Source organism: Bufo bufo, chromosome 5 (assembly GCF_905171765.1).
Source record: "Bufo bufo chromosome 5, aBufBuf1.1, whole genome shotgun sequence".
NCBI classification, from domain to species: Eukaryota; Metazoa; Chordata; class Amphibia; order Anura; family Bufonidae; genus Bufo; species Bufo bufo.
Window position 1 is genome coordinate 112923924 of NC_053393.1, and position 21031 is coordinate 112944954.

The 21031-nt window shown below is 45.0% G+C and overlaps 1 protein-coding gene across 2 annotated transcripts in view; it reads left to right on the top strand.

Annotated features, from left to right (window-relative positions):
- The window catches only part of PREX2 (phosphatidylinositol-3,4,5-trisphosphate dependent Rac exchange factor 2), a 430245-nt gene that overhangs the window by 64425 nt on the left and 344789 nt on the right, over window positions 1-21031 (top strand). For both annotated transcript variants that reach the window (XM_040432527.1, XM_040432528.1), the window contains exon 3: window positions 17531-17653. In XM_040432527.1, coding sequence (XP_040288461.1) covers window positions 17531-17653 — 123 coding nt within the window. The remainder of the gene's footprint in view (window positions 1-17530; window positions 17654-21031) is intronic.

The following is a 21031-nucleotide window of genomic DNA, read 5'->3' on the forward strand; positions in this document are numbered from 1 at the left end:
TGTTCTATTTTCAGGACATGTGGATGTGCTTTAACTCCACTAATAGGTTTATTTGGAACATCATAGCAAGATTCCTGACATGTTTGGTTAGTCTGAAGACCTCAACCCCACAGTGGTGACTTATCTTAGCCTTGTCTTTAAATACCACAAAATTGCTCATGGTTAAAAGGAAAATTAAACCAAAATGAGAAATGACAAACAGTCATGCTCAGTGTGTAGTTTTCTTATTTTTCTTTACAGATAAAAAATAAAGTACATGTGCGTTTCGCATAATTTCTTATTCATTTTTTTTTCTTACTATAATTTAAAGGAATTCTGTCATTAGTTTTGACCATAAAAAACCAATGACAACAATAGTTAGTGTTCTCTGTATCTCACTGCTTCAAAGCCCCTCTACTGTGCTCTGAGTGACAGATGTAGTGGTCTCCTGGTTGGATGCTACAGCTGTCACTCAAAGCAGAAGTTAGGGGTTAGGCAGCTCAATGCAGAGAGCACAGTGAAGTCCTGCCCTGGGCATTTGAGATTAGAGCAGAATTTGGCAGAAAAAAACTTCATATTCTCGCTACTCCTGATAATAAGAGCCCACAAAAGGCATGTAGGTACCACTCTCCCTAGCCCCAGCCTAGTGCTTTCAACAGTTTAGTATATCGAAAACTTCTGACAGACTCCCTTTAATTCTATTTAGTAAAGTACATGCAGTGCCCTTGAAATAGAAATTCTGATTCTGGAGCATGTTTTCTCATAACGCTGTGTTGTCTGGAACACATTTCCCAAAACGTTGCATTGTACCCTTCCTCTGTAAATTCTCAATAATACTGTTTAATAAACTAACAACTGGGTTTTACCATCTCTTTTGTCAAAGAGGTATGCCCCTGCAGAGTCTTTCACTGTCAACATTGACCGGTTGTCATGGTATACAGGGAGACCTCCAACTGCTAAAAACTCCCAGTTGTCAATTTATTCATACATTTCCAGGAGGAAAACCAGAGGAATGGCACAATACATATTTTTTTAAGTCCTTACTAAAACAGACATGGCAGAAGCTCTGACTGGTTTTCTTTACAAAGCATCCTGATTTTCTTACCCAAGAAAAAAAACATAAAACCATAAAAATGTATATGTATTTACTATTTTAATTCTTCTGTCCTTGTCTACTGTCTATTGCATCCATTGGGATATGATGTTCATGGAGTTTATGTACTCCTGACAACCTCTTTAACTTTCAAATGATGTTTAATTTAAATGTCATTTAATTTTGATGTAAAATGAATAATTAAAGGTGACACAATCACTTAAAATACAAATTTCCCTGGTTAGTTTTATGCAATATCACTGGTTAGCAAAGTCCCTAATGAACTTTCCCTCTCCTGTCATTAAAAATATTTTCCAGTTTCTCAAAAAAGTATGGAGAAGCAAATCCTTTAAAAACAAAACAAAAACAAACTACTCCTTCTATCTAGGGATGAGCAAATTCGTATAAAACTTTGCTTCAGTACTGTACAGAGCAAGCGCTCTGTACAGTATTAGAATGTATTGGTGCTGATGAGCCGAAGTTATTACTTCACAAAATCTCGCGAGACTTTGCGTAATAACTTCATAAATTGATTTAGACTGTAGAAAAACATTTCCCAAACTCGGGTTTGGTTCTAAGTCGATTCCCTCATCCCTACTTCTATCCTTCTGCTGATCCAGTGCAAATGCTGACCACTTGTAAACAAAGGGATCACTGGACCATCTGCACTAGATCAGCAAGGCATAGAACTTGGTATCCCATGGTAAACTATTAACCTTTACTTTTCAACTAAATTACTTAAAATGACTAATTATAGCCACCATATATGTATTCACAGAGGGACTTGAAAGTTTGTGAACCCTTCAAATTTTCCTATACATTTGAGCTAATATGACATCACATTTTCACACAAGTCCTAAAAGTAGATAAAGATTACTAGATCAAACAAATGAGGTAAAAATATTAGACCTGGTCATTTATTTATTGTGGAAAATGATCCAATATCACATCTGTGTGAGTGGCAAAAGTATGTGAACCTTTAGGATTAGCAGATAATTTGACGGGGATATTAGATTTAGGTGTTATTAATCAATATGATGACAATAAAGTGTGAGTTGAAATAAGCTGTTTAGTTTAAAGAACAGGGATCTATCAAAATCTGATCTTCACAACACGTTTGTGGAAGTGTATCATGGCATGAAAAAAATAGATTTCTGAGGACCTCAGAAGAAGAGTTGTTAATAGGGATGAGCGAACCCGAACTGTATAGTTCGGGTTCGTACCGAATTTTGGGGTGTCCGTGACACGGACCCGAACCCGAACATTTTCGTAAAAGTCCAGGTTCGGGTTCGGTGTTCGGCGCTTTCTTGGCGCTTTTTGAAGCGTCATACTACTTGGCCCAAGAGGCCATCACAGCCATGCCTACTATTGGCATGGCTGTGATTGGCCAGTGCACCATGTGACCCAGCCTCTATTTAAGCTGGAGTCACGTAGCGCCGCACGTCACTCTGCTATGATCAGTATAGGGAGAGGTTGCAGCTGCGACGTTAGGGCTAGATTAGGCAGATTAACTCCTCCAAAAGACTTCATTCTGTGATCGATCTGCAGCTGTGGATCATTGAAGTGCTATTATTGACTTGCTCACTTTTTTGAGGCTGCCCAGAGCGTTTTTAGATCACTTTTTTCAGGGGTGATTAGCGGCCATTTTGTGACTTGTGGTGCGCCAGCACGAGCTATCACCAAGTGTATTTAACCATCGATAGTGTGGTTATTTTGTGCTATATCCTACATCAGCTGCAGGCTGAGCCTGTGTCACCGAAGTGCATTTAACCATCAACAGTCTGGTTATTTTTTGGCCATATACTACATCAGCTGCAGGCTGAGCCTGTGTCACCCAAGTGCATTTAACCATCAACAGTCTGATTATTTTTTGGCCATATAATACATCAGCTGCAGGCTGAGCCTGTGTCACCCAAGTGTATTTAACCATCGATAGTGTGGTTATTTTGTGCTATATCCTACATCAACTGCAGGCTGAGCCTGTGTCACCCAAGTGCATTTAACCATCAACAGTCTGATTATTTTTTGGCCATATACTACATCTGGTGCAGGCTGAGCCTGTGTCACCCAAGTGCATTTAACCATCAACAGTCTGATTATTTTTTGGCCATATACTACATCTGGTGCAGGCTGAGCCTGTGTCACCCAAGTGCATTTAACCATCAACAGTGAAGGTTATTTTTGGGCTATATATTACATCAGGGGCAAGTTGAGCCTGTCACCCAGCGCCTAAAAAATAGACCTGACATTTCTATTCAACCAAATCTGTACTGTTTTAGCTGGTCAAGTTATTTGTATTGACCGTAAAAGCACACTTTTTTTTCTGGGTTGAAAAAGCATTCCCAAATTTGCCATTCTCAAAATAACTAGTTTCTGGTATTTGAGGCCTAGTTGAAATCTATCCCAAAAAGGATATCTTACATTGAAGCTAGTGATAGTGTCATTCAGAAAAACCTAAGACACACACTAGCGTGCTGATAGAAGTGTGATTCTGTGATTAAACCTATAACTGTCACACAGCGCAAAAAAAAACAGGTCTCACATCTCTATTCAACCAAATCTGCACTGTTTTAGCTGGTCAAGTTATTTGTAGTGACCGTAAAAGCAGACTTTTGTTCTGGGTTGAAAAAGCATTCCCAAATTTGCCATTCTCAAAATAACTAGTTTCTGGTATTTGAGGCCTACTTGAAATCTATCCCAAAAAGAAAATCTTACATTGAAGGTATTGATAGTGTCATTCAGAAAAACCTAAGACACACGCTAGCGTGCTGATAGAAGTGTGATTCTGTGATTAAACCTATACCTGTCACACAGCGCAAAAAAAAACAGGTCTCACATCTCTATTCAACCAAATCTGCACTGTTTTAGCTGGTCAAGTTATTTGTAGTGACCGTAAAAGCAGACTTTTTGTTCTGGGTTGAAAAAGCATTCCCAAATTTGCCATTCTCAAAATAACTAGTTTCTGGTATTTGAGGCCTACTTGAAATCTATCCCAAAAAGAAAATCTTACATTGAAGGTATTGATAGTGTCATTCAGAAAAACCTAAGACACACGCTAGCGTGCTGATAGAAGTGTGATTCTGTGATTAAACCTATACCTGTCACACAGCGCAAAAAAAAACAGGTCTCACATCTCTATTCAACCAAATCTGCACTGTTTTAGCTGGTCAAGTTATTTGTAGTGACCGTAAAAGCAGACTTTTTGTTCTGGGTTGAAAAAGCATTCCCAAATTTGCCATTCTCAAAATAACTAGTTTCTGGTATTTGAGGCCTACTTGAAATCTATCCCAAAAAGAAAATCTTACATTGAAGGTATTGATAGTGTCATTCAGAAAAACCTAAGACACAAGCTAGCGTGCTGATAGAAGTGTGATTCTGTGATTAAACCTATACCTGTCACACAGCGCAAAAAAAAAACATGTCTCACATCTCTATTCAACCAAATCTGCACTGTTTTAGCTGGTCAAGTTATTTGTAGTGACCGTAAAAGCAGACTTTTTGTTCTGTGTTGAAAAAGCATTCCCAAATTTGCCATTCTCAAAATAACTAGTTTCTGGTATTTGAGGCCTACTTGAAATCTATCCCAAAAAGAAAATCTTACATTGAAGGTATTGATAGTGTCATTCAGAAAAACCTAAGACACACGCTAGCGTGCTGATAGAAGTGTGATTCTGTGATTAAACCTATACCTGTCACACAGCGCAAAAAAAAACAGGTCTCACATCTCTATTCAACCAAATCTGCACTGTTTTAGCTGGTCAAGTTATTTGTAGTGACCGTAAAAGCACACTTTTTTTTCTGGGTTGAAAAAGCATTCCCAAATTTGCCATTCTCAAAATTGTGGTGAACGGGAACAATGAGGAAAACATCTAATAAGGGACGCGGACGTGGACATGGTCGTGGTGGTGTTAGTGGACCCTCTGGTGCTGGGAGAGGACGTGGCTGTTCTGCCTCAGCCACACGTCCTAGTGAACCAACTACCTCAGGTCCCAGTAGCCAGCAGAATTTACAGCGATATTTGGTGGGGCCCAATGCCGTTCTAAGGATGGTAAGGCCTGAGCAGGTACAGGCATTAGTCAATTGGGGGGCCGACAGTGGATCCAGCACGTTCACATTATCTCCCACCCAGTCTTCTGCAGAAAGCGCACAGATGGCGCATGAAAACCAAGCCCATCGGTCTGTCACATCACCCCCATGCATATCAGGGAAACTGTCTGAGCCTCAAGTTATGCAGCAGTCTCTTATGCTGTTTGAAGACTCTGCTGCCAGGGTTTCCCAAGGGCATCCACCTAGCCCTTCCCCAGGGGTGGAAGAGATAGAATGCACTAACGCACAACCACTTATTTTTCCTGATGATGAGGACATGGGAATACCACCTCAGCACGTCTCTGATGATGACGAAACACAGGTGCCAACTGCTGCGTCTTTCTGCAGTGTGCAGACTGAACAGGAGGTCAGGGATCAAGACTGGGTGGAAGACGATGCAGGGGACGATGAGGTCCTAGACCCCACATGGAATGAAGGTCGTGCCACTGACTTTCACAGTTCGGAGGAAGAGGCGGTGGTGAGACCGAGCCAACAGCGTAGCAAAAGAGGGAGCAGTGGGCAAAATCAGAACACCCGCCGCCAAGAGACTCCGCCTGCTACTGACCGCCGCCATCTGGGACCGAGCACCCCAAAGGCAGCTTCAAGGAGTTCCCTGGCATGGCACTTCTTCAAACAATGTGCTGACGACAAGACCCGAGTGGTTTGCACGCTGTGCCATCAGAGCCTGAAGCGAGGCATTAACGTTCTGAACCTTAGCACAACCTGCATGACCAGGCACCTGCATGCAAAGCATGAACTGCAGTGGAGTAAACACCTTAAAAACAAGGAAGTCACTCAGGCTCCCCCTGCTACCTCTTCTGCTGCTGCCGCCTCGGCCTCTTCTGCTGCTGCCGCCGCCTCGGCCTCTTCTGCTGCTGCTGCCGCCTCGGCCTCTTCCTCCGCCTCTGGAGGAACGTTGGCACCTGCCGCCCAGCAAACATGGGATGTACCACCAACACCACCACCTGCATCACCAAGCATCTCAACCATGTCACACGTCAGCGTTCAGCTCTCCATCTCACAAACATTTGAGAGAAAGCGTAAATTCCCACCTAGCCACCCTCGATCCCTGGCCCTGAATGCCAGCATTTCTAAACTACTGGCCTATGAAATGCTGTCATTTAGGCTGGTGGACACACACAGCTTCAAACAGCTCATGTCGCTTGCTGTCCCACAGTATGTTGTTCCCAGCCGCCACTACTTCTCCAAGAGAGCCGTGCCTTCCCTGCACAAACAAGTGTCCGATAAAATCAAGTGTGCACTGCGCAACGCCATCTGTGGCAAGGTCCACCTAACCACAGATACGTGGACCAGTAAGCACGGCCAGGGACGCTATATCTCCCTAAATGCACACTGGGTAAATGTAGTGGCGGCTGGGCCCCAGGCGGAGAGCTGTTTGGCGCACGTCCTTCCGCCGCCAAGGATCGCAGGGCAACATTCTTTGCCTCCTGTCTCCTCCTCCTCCTACTCAGCTTCCTCCTCCTCTTCTTCCACCTGCTCATCCAGTCAGCCACACACCTTCACCACCAACTTCAGCAAAGCACGGGGTAAACGTCAGCAGGCCATTCTGAAACTCATATGTTTGGGGGACAGGCCCCACACCGCACAGGAGTTGTGGCGGGGTATAGAACAACAGACCGACGAGTGGTTGCTGCCGGTGAGCCTCAAGCCCGGCCTGGTGGTGTGCGATAATGGGCGAAATCTCGTTGCAGCTCTGGGACTAGCCGGTTTGACGCACATCCCTTGCCTGGCGCATGTGCTGAATTTGGTGGTGCAGAAGTTCATTCGCAACTACCCCCACATGTCAGAGCTGCTGCATAAAGTGCGGGCCGTCTGTTCGCGCTTCCGGCGTTCACACCCTGCTGCTGCTCGCCTGACTGCGCTACAGCGTAACTTCGGCCTTCCCGCTCACCGCCTCATATGCGACGTACCCACCAGGTGGAACTCCACCTTGCATATGCTGGACAGACTGTGCGAGCAGCAGCAGGCCATAGTGGAGTTTCAGCTGCAGCACGCACGGGTCAGTCGCACTGTGGATCAGACCCACTTCACCACCAATGACTGGGCCTCCATGCGAGACCTGTGTGCCCTGTTGCGCTGTTTCGAGTACTCCACCAACATGGCCAGTGGCGATGACGCCGTTATCAGCGTTACAATACCACTTCTATGTCTCCTTGAGAAAACACTTAGGGCGATGATGGAAGAGGAGGTGGCCCAGGAGGAAGAGGAGGAAGAGGGGTCATTTTTAGCACTTTCAGGCCAGTCTCTTCGAAGTGACTCAGAGGGAGGTTTTTTGCAACACCAGAGGCCAGGTACAAATGTGGCCAGACAGGGCCCACTACTGGAGGACGAGGAGGACGAGGATGAGGAGGAGGTGGAGGAGGATGAGGATGAAGCATGTTCACAGCGGGGTGGCACCCAAAGCAGCTCGGGCCCATCACTGGTGCGTGGCTGGGGGGAAACACAGGACGATGACGATCCGCCTCCCACAGAGGACAGCTTGTCCTTACCTCTGGGCAGCCTGGCACACATGAGCGACTACATGCTGCAGTGCCTGCGCAACGACAGCAGAGTTGCCCACATTTTAACGTGTGCGGACTACTGGGTTGCCACCCTGCTGGATCCCCGGTACAAAGACAATGTGCCCACCTTACTTCCTACACTGGAGCGTGATAGGAAGATGCGCGAGTACAAGCGCACGTTGGTAGACACGCTACTGAGAGCATTCCCAAATGTCACAGGGGAACCAGTGGAAGCCCAAGGCGAAGGCAGAGGAGGAGCAAGAGGTCGCCAACGCAGCTGTGTCACGCCCAGCTCCTCTGAGGGCAGGGTTAGCATGGCAGAGATGTGGAAAAGTTTTGTCAACACGCCACAGCTAAGTGCACCACCACCTGATACGGAACGTGTTAGCAGGAGGCAACATTTCACTAACATGGTGGAACAGTACCTGTGCACACCCCTCCACGTACTGACTGATGGTTCGGCCCCATTCAACTTCTGGGTCTCCAAATTGTCCACGTGGCCAGAGCTAGCCTTTTATTCCCGGCGGCCAGCGTTTTGTCTGAACGTGTATTCAGCACGGCAGGGGGCGTCATTACAGACAAACGCAGCCGCCTGTCTACAGCCAATGTGGACAAGCTGACGTTCATAAAAATGAACCAGGCATGGATCCCACAGGACCTGTCCATCCCTTGTGCAGATTAGATATTAACTACCTCCCCTTAACAATATATTATTCTACTCCAGGGCACTTCCTCATTCAATACTATTTTTAATTTCATTTTACCATTATATTGCGGGGCAACCCAAAGTTGAATGAACCTCTCCTCTGTCTGGGTGCCGGGGCCTAAATGTGTGACAGTGGCCTGTTCCAGTGGTGGGTGACGTGAAGCCTGATTCTCTGCTATGACATGAACACAGATTCTGCGCTGACATAAGGCCAGATTCTCTGTTACGGGACCGCTCTCCTCTGTCTGGGTGCCGGGGCCTAAATGTGTGACAGTGGCCTGTTCCAGTGGTGGGTGACGTGAAGCCTGATTCTCTGCTATGACATGAATACAGATTCTGCGCTGACATAAGGCCAGATTCTCTGTTACGGGACCTCTCTCCTCTGCCTGGGTGCCTGGGCCTAAATGTGTGACAGTGGCCTGTTCCAGTGGTGGGTGACGTGAAGCCTGATTCTCTGCTATGACATGAAGACAGATTCTGCGCTGACATAAGGCCAGATTCTCTGTTACGGGACCGCTCTCCTCTGTCTGGGTGCCGGGGCCTAAATGTGTGACAGTGGCCTGTTCCAGTGGTGGGTGACGTGAAGCCTGATTCTCTGCTATGACATGAATACAGATTCTGCGCTGACATAAGGCCAGATTCTCTGTTACGGGACCTCTCTCCTCTGCCTGGGTGCCTGGGCCTAAATGTGTGACAGTTGCCTGTTCCAGTGGTGGGTGACGTGAAGCCTGATTCTCTGCTATGACATGAAAACAGATTCTGCGCTGACATAAGGCCAGATTCTCTGTTACGGGACCTCTCTCCTCTGCCTGGGTGCCTGGGCCTAAATGTGTGACAGTGGCCTGTTCCAGTGGTGGGTGACGTGAAGCCTGATTCTCTGCTATGACATGAAGACAGATTCTGCGCTGACATAAGGCCAGATTCTCTGTTACGGGACCGCTCTCCTCTGTCTGGGTGCCGGGGCCTAAATGTGTGACAGTGGCCTGTTCCAGTGGTGGGTGACATGAAGCCTGATTCTCTGCTATGACATGAATACAGATTCTGCGCTGACATAAGGCCAGATTCTCTGTTACGGGACCTCTCTCCTCTGCCTGGGTGCCTGGGCCTAAATGTGTGACAGTGGCCTGTTCCAGTGGTGGGTGACGTGAAGCCTGATTCTCTGCTATGACATGAAGACAGATTCTGCGCTGACATAAGGCCAGATTCTCTGTTACGGGACCGCTCTCCTCTGTCTGGGTGCCGGGGCCTAAATGTGTGACAGTGGCCTGTTCCAGTGGTGGGTGACGTGAAGCCTGATTCTCTGCTATGACATGAAGACAGATTCTGCGCTGACATAAGGCCAGATTCTCTGTTACGGGACCGCTCTCCTCTGTCTGGGTGCCGGGGCCTAAATGTGTGACAGTGGCCTGTTCCAGTGGTGGGTGACGTGAAGCCTGATTCTCTGCTATGACATGAATACACATTCTGCGCTGACATAAGGCCAGATTCTCTGTTACGGGACCGCTCTCCTCTGTCTGGGTGCCGGGGCCTAAATGTGTGACAGTGGCCTGTTCCAGTGGTGGGTGACGTGAAGCCTGATTCTCTGCTATGACATGAATACAGATTCTGCGCTGACATAAGGCCAGATTCTCTGTTACGGGACCGCTCTCCTCTGTCTGGGTGCCGGGGCCTAAATGTGTGACAGTGGCCTGGTCCAGTGGTGGGTGACGTGAAGCCTGATTCTCTGCTATGACATGAATACAGATTCTGCACTGACATAAGGCCAGATTCTCTGTTACGGGACCTCTCTCCTCTGCCTGGGTGCCTGGGCCTAAATGTGTGGCAGTGGCCTGTTCCAGTGGTGGGTGACGTGAAGCCTGATTCTCTGCTATGACATGAAGACAGATTCTGCGCTGACATAAGGCCAGATTCTCTGTTACGGGACCGCTCTCCTCTGTCTGGGTGTCGGGGCCTAAATGTGTGACAGTGGCCTGTTCCAGTGGTGGGTGACGTGAAGCCTGATTCTCTGTTATGACATGAAGACAGATTCTGCGCTGACATAAGGCCAGATTCTCTGTTACGGGACCTCTCTCCTCTGTCTGGGTGCCTGGGCCTAAATGTGTGACAGTGGCCTGTTCCTGTGGTGGGTGACGTGAAGCCTGATTCTCTGCTATGACATGAAGACAGATTCTGCGCTGACATAAGGCCAGATTCTCTGTTACGGGACCGCTCTCCTCTGTCTGGGTGCCTGGGCCTAAATGTGTGACAGTGGCCTGTTCCAGTGGTGGGTGACGTGAAGCCTGATTCTCTGCTATGACATGAAGACAGATTCTGCGCTGACATAAGGCCAGATTCTCTGTTACGGGACCTCTCTTCTGCCTGGGTGCCTGGGCCTAAATGTGTGACAGTGGCCTGTTCCAGTGGTGGGTGACGTGAAGCCTGATTCTCTGCTATGACATGAAGACTGATTCTGCGCTGACATGAAGCCAGATTCTCTGCTATGGCATGAAGAGACTGATTCTGTGCTGACATGAAGCCAGATTCTTTGCTATGGCATGAAGAGACTGATTCTCTGCTGACGTGAAGCCAGATTCTCTGCTATGGGACCTCTGTCCAATTGATATTGGTTCATTTTTATTTTTTTAATTTTAATTTTAATTCATTTCCCTATCCACATTTGTTTGCAGGGGATTTACCTACATGTTGCTGCCTTTTGCAGCCCTCTAGCTCTTTCCTGGGCTGTTTTACAGCCTTTTTAGTGCCCAAAAGTTCGGGTCCCCATTGACTTCAATGGGGTTCGGGTTCGGGACGAAGTTCGGATCGGGTTCGGATCCCGAACCCGAACATTTCCGGGAAGTTCAGCCGAACTTCTCGAACCCGAACATCCAGGTGTTCGCTCAACTCTAGTTGTTAATGCTCACCAGGCTAGAAAAGGTTACTGCAGCATGCCAGACCTGCAGGGTATTGCGATAGTGAGGTCACGGTTATGGGCAATCGAGGGTTACTCACTGTTTGGAGGAGAACCCTGGGCAGGCATGCGGCAGTGAAGGAGAGGCTGACACAAAGTTCCTCTGGGGCACACTCTGTATGTAGGGACCAGGCCTGATGGTGGATGAGGTGCCCTGGATGTTGCAGGTGTTTTGAGTGCCTGGTGCAAGGTCCCTTTAAGGATCGTGACGCCAGTGCCTGTAACGGTGGCACACCGGTTTCCAGTAGCAATAAGTGAGGTACACAGGTGGTATAGTGAACCAAACGTTGCTTTACTTTAAACAGTCCAAACTTTGTACATACAGTTGGTAATGATGCAGTCCCTTTTAGCATATGTTCCACAAGCAGGCTTACATTCAATAATGGCAGGTATAATCTTGCAAGATACTTGGAGGGTAAACAATTAATGCTTCACAGATCAGGCTGCACTATCTCCACAGCTATTCTGGCTGGCTGTATCCCAAGGCCCGGATGCCTAAATGCTGGCTTTAATCCTTGGTAAAATAATCTTCCTCCCGTATTGACCCTTGCTTCTATTTTATAGTACCTCTGCCCATCAGCTTACTTATCTGAGCTGGTTGTACTGTCCTTGCTTGGTATGTAGGTGGCTGCAGGTTTCTCCCAGAAGGTCCATCTCTACTACTGGGGTTACTTCATCTGTGCTAGCTGGATTCAGGGTCTCCAGGCAGGCTGTTCTTCTACACTAGCCTCCTGGTGGCAACTAGAAGCCTGGACTATCTAGCTGCATGTCAGGAGGAGGCCCTCAGCATATCTCTGGCTAAGATGCCCTCTCACTTCTGTGTCCACAGACTCCTGACTACAGACTAACTCCTCCCTGTCTGGCCCTGAACATTTATACTAGGGGCTACCTATCTCCCTCTAGTGTCTAGGATGCCTAACTACACCCTAATAGGCCTGCTATGCATGTCACAGGGGAACAATACATGTAAAAACACATAGAAAATATATTAAAGTATATGGTCAAATATAATATTACTGTCCCTTAGGAGTAGGAGTAACACGTGACCCAATTGACCCTTGTGTAGTGCCCACCCCTACCTAGTGGGACACTACATTGCAAAACCATCTCTGAAGGGTTGGGACTCAAGCGATTTATAGTCAGACAGATTGTGTACAAATGGAGGAAATTCAAGATGACTATAACCCTCTCCAGGCATGTTCAACCAACAAAGACCATACCAAGAGCAAGGCATGTAATACTCTGAAGTCCCAAAGGAACCCCAGGTATCCTTGTCACGGCACACTGCACCATACACCACCTTTCACCACTCAATCCTTGGCTATTCCTATATTCTTGCTTCCCTGTTGGTTGATACAGAAGGCTGTTCCCAAAATACCCTAGGCTATACAAAGCCAGGCACAGTACTCTTCCTATAGGACCCCGCCCTTATCTGCTGGGACTCCTGCCTATTGTAGGACCATCTCATCCACTGCGCAGCAACTGCAGCCAAGCCAATACAATGCTGTACACACAGATTACAATACTAAATATAACCAGTTTCCATCAACAGGACATTACACAGGCTATTAAACTTAATGGTTTAATATGATTTAACAACAGTGCATATAAGTAACAGTTACAGACAGACAGTACAAAGATAGGTAAAAGAAAAAAGAAAGACATAAAAACTAAATTCAAGTCCCTAAAGATGTGGGGAGTCATTTATCAAACTGGTGTAAAGTAGAACTGACTTAGTTGCCCATAGCAACCCATCAGATTCCACATTTCATTTTGGACAGCTACTTGGGAAAATGAAAGGAGGAATCTGATTGGTTGCTATGGGCAACTAAGCCAGCTCTATTTTACACCAGTTTGATAAATGACCCCCGTGGTTCATGTATTCCTGCTAGTCGAGTTTAACATTCAGTTCTTTGTCCTTTCATGCAGGGAGCTGTGTCTTTATGTTATTGCATGGCCCCACACACACAGACTCTCCCCCCATGTGACTAGGTGACTTTTATAAAACTTTGTCTTGGAAAACACACCCTGCATTTCCTTTCCCTATTCATATGGTTAACAGTTAATGTTATCTGATGTGTTCTGCCCTCCAGCCAAAGGCAAGATGGAGCCTAAAAAATCCCATAATCCTCTACTCGCCTTGCCCAGTCTCAGAAGGAATGTGAGGCCATAAACCTCAGGCGGTCATCACTGGCCAACACACTACAAATTCAGCCATAAACCCTTTAAAACATTAAGTGTGAATATAGGAACAGAAGGAGTCCAATACAAATATTGTATTTTGTCACAATCCTCTAAGCAACTAAAAGTAATGTTAGTGTTCATTAGTCCACCATCAGGAGGACATGGAACAACAATGGTGTGAATGGCAGGAATGCCTGTTTTGCAGCATCTGGGCCAGGGCAGTTTGCCATCATTGATTAAACAATGAATTCAGAATTATACCAACAAACTCTAAAGGAAAATGTCAGAACATCTGTGAGCTAAATCTCAATAGAACTTGAGTCATGCAGCAAGACAACTACTCTAAGCACACAAGTCATTCTAACAAAGAATGGTTAAAGAAAGATAAAATTAAAGTTTTGGAATAGCCAAATCATAGTGGAAAAGAAATGTTGTGGAAGGAGTTGAAGCTTTTTAGTACAGAGGAATGGGCTAAAAGTCCTCCCAGCTGATGTGCAGGACCAATCAACAATTACCAGAAATGCTTAGTTATTGTTGCACAAAGGGGTCACACCAGATACTGAAAGCAAAGGTTCACATACTTCTTGCATTCACAGACATGTGATATTGGATCATTTTCCTCAAGAAATAAATAACGTCTAATATTCTTGACTTGACTAAATATACTTTTAGGACTTGTGTGAAAATCTGTTGTTTTAGGGCAAATTTATGCAGAGATATAGAAAATTCTGAAGGGTTCACAAACTTTTAAGCACCACTCTACAATTTTATGCATTTTGTTTTGACAGTTTAGATGTTTTCTATCCTTAGAAGGAAGTTTTTTATTCCTTCTTTTAATCTCCCAAAAATACAGGATTGATGGTAATTTAGAACTTGTCAAGCGTCTTTAGTACTCAGTTTAAATAATCTGATTGTTTTTCATGCAAAGAGCGGTCAGAAATGTTTTCTTTATTTTCTTCACTTGGTATTCATTGCAGTGCTCAATTCCCTCAGCAAATAATGCATTGTGCAAACATCCTTCAACTTAGTGCGGAATACATTTTAGCTCCCAAGCATTAATCTTTTTATCTGATTGGGATACAGCCTCTACTGTGCTATATATCCAGCACAGACACATTACATTCTCCCGGCATAATCAGGTCTCTGGGGAGAGAAATGTGGATATTGAAGTGATTTTTCAGACACAGACTGATACAATGTTGAATGAGAGGGCCAGATCCACAATCTCCGCTTTAGTTCATCCCAAAGGTGTTTGATGGGGTTGAGGTCAGGGCTTTGTGCAGAACAGTCAAGTTCTTCTACACCAATCTCACCCAACCATGCCTTTATGGACCTTGCTTAGTGCACTGGGGCACAGTCATGCTGGAACAGAAAAGGGCCTTCCCAAAATTGTTCCCACAAATTTGAAAGCATACAATTTTCCAAAATGTCTTGGTATGCTGAAGCATTGAGATTTCCCTTCACTGGAACTTCACTGTGGCCTAGGTCAACCCCTGAAAAACAACCCCATAGCATTATCACTCATCCACCAAATCCTACAGTTGGCACAATGCAGTCAGGCAGGCAACGTTCTCCTGGTATTTGCCAAACCCAGACTTGTCCATCAGACTGCTTAGTGGTATAAGCAAGTATGTTGGTATAAGCAAGTATGGCTAAGTCCTGGATTTTACACAACTGTGGCAAAGGGAGTGAGTGAAACACCTGAATTCAATCATTAAGAGGTGTGTCACAAAAGTTCTGTCCATATACTGTAGTGTATCTTAGGTTGGAGCCGCTGCTCGCTAAATGCTGGTTTATTGCTGTATTTTTTTCCGTTATATAAATTTATATTGTACAGGTATAAAAATATGTCCTGGTCTGTGTCTGGAAAGCAATTTGCTGAAAACTGCAGGCAATCTCATAATTGATTTTATTTCATGGTATTTTTGCCTTTTAATCAGTCACTTGAAGCATCAGCAGTGAAATGGGTCGTATGATATAGGATTAAGTGAATGGGATGAACCGCAATGCCAGACATAGCCCACGGACAGATGTGGCACTGTCTCTGGGGGGGGAAAAAAGCTGATCTTTTCTTCTAATTGTATAAAGAAATCAGAATTAGTCCAGCTCACTGATTAAATAGATATGCTTGTGGGGTCAAGTGTGCAAAGTCCTACAGGTGAAACTCAAAAAATTAGAATATCATGAAAAAGTCCATTTATTTCAGTAATGCAAATTAAAAGGAATTGCATTAATGCAGCTTAAAATTCCAATTTTGTGAAAAGGTTTAATATTCTAGGCTCAAAGTGTCTCACACTAGTCAGCTAAGTAATCCATATCCCCTGAGCAAAGGGTACCTCAAAATTGTGACTTTGGGGTTTCATAATCTGTAAGCCATAATCATCCAAATTATAACAAATAAAGGCTTGAAATATCTCGCTTTGCATGTAATGAGTCTATCTCATATGTTAGTGTTACCTTTTAAGTTGCATTACTGAAATAAATGAACTTTGCACAATATTCTAATTTTTCGAGTTTCTCCTGTATACCCCTGGACAATATAAGGTAACATTCTTCTTATATATACTGGTACTCCGGATTCCACAATATAAAGATAATTGTTTCATAGTCTAATACTATTTTGTTTTGTACAAAAGTTCTTATCTCACTCTGGATTCACTCTGTATAGGACATGAATCCAGAGACAATTAAAAGTACATGAAAACTACAACTTCCAGTGAATCTATAGTAATGTTACACTGTATGACCCCCGCTGTACAGAAATAGATATCAGACAAATACATGCAGCCTTAAATAAAAATAGCTTAAATTGATGTATCTATGGTAAGCAGGGACCTTGCGGTATACAACTTATGTTCTCATACACCCATTTATATGGGTTAATTGGATACAGTATTCTCCTGTGTTCTGATATATGTCACAGTGCTGTAATATATGTTCACAGTACAGATCACCGCATGCATGTGTTTATTGTAGTAGGAAATAGGGATACATGGCTGCCAGTCTCCTCTCGAATCTCTTAAAGGGATTGTCCAGCCAGTACATTTTTTTAAAGAATTTTTTGAAGGATCAGGATTGCTCAAAAAAAAGAGAGAAATGTTTCTTACCTCACAAATTCCCTGCCACACCCATGGCGATGTTTCCTGGGTTCCCACTGGTTTCTACTTCCCGGTCCCCTTTGACACACAGGAAATAACAGTCAACCACTGGTCTCAGTGGTGACCCACCTCAGTCAGCAATTGGCTGAGCAGTTATTTCCTGTGTGTCAAGAGGAACCAGGAAGAAGAGAATGAGGACTTGGGAAGTGCCTGCACAGGAGCCTCGGGTTTTGGGTGGTATCACCTCTCTTGTTATTTTATGCCATTCTGACCCTTCTTATATTGGAAAAACAAAAATTACCTGTTGGACAGAATTTTTTTTACCTCCTGCACAACCCTTTTAACTAATTCTTTACCCAACAAGGAATGTTTGGGGACAGTAGGACTAAGCCAGCTATCCTGAATCCTGACTAGTGTTGAGCGAAGCATCCAAAGTGGAATGTGGTCCGAATTTTAGGAAAAATTAGATTCTAAATGTAGCCGAATTTTGCCCTTCGTGGTAACTAATCATTTTTCAAAACAGCACTCATCTCTTATCCTGACCTATGTCTCTCTCCCAGTTATGGCAGTACTCTGTGCTCTGCACTGACGAGAGGCAATCACCCTGAAACAGCTGTCTTCGGATGAGATGCTGGCCTAGTTATTATCCAAGTCATGTCTCAAGGCCTGTTTAAAAGGTCAATCATTGACTTATAGGATAGCTACCTTACATCTGGTGGCATCAGAACTGATTTGCATACCCTCTTCCTGACATTGCATTATTCAGAATTCCCTGTTTGATGGGATTGCATTATATGGATTAAACAACTCCTTCAGGTTGCATGATACTGTTGAAAGTTTTTTCCGGAACTGCTTAGTAAGCACACGTTCTTACAATGTAAAGGTTACATAACTGTATAACACTGATCTTTCTAGATGCTGTTCTCCAACATTGAGGACATACTTATGGTACACAAAGACTTTTTATCCCTCATTGAAAACTGCTTGCATCCGGAACCTAATGCCCATCAGGAATTGGGAATCTGCTTTCTGCAATTTGTAAGTTGTATTTTATATTTATGTGATGTTTATTTTTCTTGATTATGCTCATCCTTATCATTTATATAATATGTATTCAAATCAATGTTAGTCAGTGGTTAGCACTGTGCCTGGCAACACCGGGGTTTGAATCCAATCTGGGCAACATCTGCATGGAATTTGTAAGCTCTCCCTGTTCTCCATTTTCCAAATATATAATGGTGGTATAACCGTTGCATGCTGGGAACACCTTTTATTACCCCTCGCTCTTCCTATCCATACATTCTATTTCTTATCAAAAACTAAAATGTACGAAAAGTAGCTTCTTTCCTTTGTGTGCATGTGGCTAAGCTAAAAAAAAAACAGGTTGTAAGCCCTAGTGAATACGATTATTTTCTGTATATTCCTGTGGAATATGCCTGCATTAGATTAGTGTTGATCACGAATATTCGAATTGCTAATTTTTATCGTGAATATAGGTACTTCGAATATTTAGAATATAGTGATATATATTCGTAATTTCGAATTTTCGAGATTTTTATAGCGAATTTTCGCTTATAGCACAGACCTTTCACTTACCAGTAGGAGGAGCGCCCAGCCGGTTACAGACAGCGCAGGTAAGTATAATGCTTCTAAAATTGCTAAGTAACCATGGCAGCCAGGACTGCAGTAGTGTCTTGGCTGCCATGGTAACCGATCGGAGCCCCAGCGATTTAACTGGGGCTCCGATCGGAACTCTCAGCTGCCACCAATGATGGGGAGGGTGATTTTAATTAGGGGGAGAGAGGGGAGGCCGCACTGGCCACCAATGAATTTAATACTGGGGATGGAGGGGGGCCGCACTGGCCACCAATGAATTTAATACTGGGGAGGGAGGGGGGGCCGCACTGGCCACCAATGAATTTAAAACTGGGGAGGGAGGGGGGTCTGGCCCCTGCTGCCTGGCGGCAGCTGATCTCTTAGAGGAGCTATGATACGCACAATTAACCCCTCAGGTGCGGCACCTGAGGGGTTAATTGTGCGGATCACAGACCCCTATAAGAGATTGGGTGCTGCCAGGCAGCAGGGGGCAGTTATGTACACAGTTCTTAGTATATTCTAACTTGAAGCGTCACCATCACCATGGGAACGCCTCTGTGTTAGAATATACTGTCGGATCTGAGTTTTCATGATGTGAAAACTCAGATCTGAAAAAGCTGTTTATGCAGACGGATACGTTCTGAACGGATGCAAGCGTTTGCATTATAGGTACGGATCCGTCTGTTCAGATACCAGATGGATACGCACCGAACGCAAGTGTGAAAGTAGCCTAATTATTATTATTTTTTTACACTAACTTTTAGCCCCCTTAGGGACTAGAACTCTTGTCCTATTCACCCTGATAGATCTCTATCAGGGTGAATAGGACTTCACACTGTCCCTGCTGCTCTGTGCTTTGTGCACACAGCAGCATGGAGCTTACCATGGCAGCCAGGGCTTCAATAGCGTCCTGGCTTCCATGGTAACCGATCGGAGCCCCAGGCTTACACTGCTGGGGCTCCAATCTGAGGAGGAGGGGAGAGGGGACCCTGTGGCCACTGCCACCAATGATTAATACTGGGGGGGCTTGGGTGGGGGGGGGCGCACTGCGCCACCAATGTTTGTAATACTGGGGTGGGGGGCGCACTGCGCCACCAATGATTAATACTGGGGGTTGGGGGGGGCGCACTGCGCCACCAATGAAGATAAATCTCTCAATTATTCATATACAGGAGGCGGGAGCTGGCTGCAGAATCACATAGCCGGCTCCGACCTCTATGAGCGGTAGCTGCAATCCGCGGCACCTGAGGGGTTAACTACCGCAGATCGCAGCTACCGCTCATAGAGGTCGGGAGCCGGCTATGTGATTCTGCAGCCAGCTCCCGCCTCCTGTATATGAATGAATGAGAGAGGTATCTTCATTGGTGGCGCAGTGGCCACAGCCCTTCCCCTCCTCTTCCCATCTGTCTCTTCATTGGTGGCAGCGGCAGCAGCAGCACAGGGGGAGGGAGACACTGCTTCCTTCTCCCCTGTGCTACTGAGGGAACACGGAGAGCGCTGACAGCAGTGCGATCCTTGTTCCCCATACGTTATCGGTATATCGGCAAAATAGATGTCAATACCGATAACGGTCAAAATCCTGAATATCGGCCGATAATATCGGTAAAACCGATAATCGGTAGATCCCTAGTTTTAAATGCAAATTCTGTGCCCAAAACTGCCTGGAATCCGCTCCAATGCACGTGGACGAGGTTTCCACAGTCCCATTCATACAAAACTGAAAATTTCAATGCAGGTTTACAGATTTTTTTCTTCCTCTATGTAAATAATTGCCATTTGTCTTAGGCTGCTTTCACATCTACGTTTAGGCATTCCGGATTGGATTTGAGGATCTGTTTTGATTACACATCAGTTTACATCTGTTCCGTTAGGATGCGGTTGTGTGAAATCAAAACAGACAGAACAAATCGGATCCGTCTCTAAATACATTGAGAGTCAATGGGAGACGGATCTTTTTTTTTTAACATCCTAAAAATCCATCACCATTGACTTGTTTTTAGTGGCGGATTCGGTTTGTTCTGTTTCGCAGACCGGACAAAAAAACGCAGCTTGCAGTGGTTTTGTGTCCAGTCACAAAACGGAATACTGACGGAACGGAAGACATGCTGATGCATCCTGAATGGAGCATATCCCATTCAGAATGCATGGGGACAAAACAGAACCATTTTGGCCCAATTTTGAGATCCTCTGCCAGATCTCCAAACCGGAATGCCAAAACGCAGATGTTAAAGTAGCCTTATGCCTTATTCATATATCAGTAATTTCCATCAGTGATTGTGAGACAAAACCAGGATTGGAACCTCCACAGACATAAGGTATAAGGGAAAGATCTGCTCCTGTTTAGAGCCGCACCTGGTTTTGGCTCACAATTTGGGATGAGCGAACTTGTGTTTCAAATTCAGCGTATAAGGTTCGGGTTGTCTGAGAATTCCATTCCATAAGTAATGAATCCATAATGGAATTCTTAGATAACCCGAACCCGAACCTTGTACGCCGAATTTGAAACACAAGTTCACTCATCACTACTCAAAATGGAAAACACTGGCCGAACACTGACGTGTGAATGAGGCATAATTCAGTTGGATACGCAGAAGGTTAGCCCCATGGTCATTCAACCACAGCACCATTTGCAGCAAAAATCTGAGGGTACAGCCTTGGAAGTCAGATATTTGACATGTGAACATACCCTTATGTACCAGATTAAATTTGCTACTGTGAGAGAAACAAAGATTATAAATCTCAAAAAAATAACATTATAGAGAGCATTTGTGCCTGTCTGCGCTGTTTGTGCTTCGCCAAAGTTATATAGAGGTGCCAATC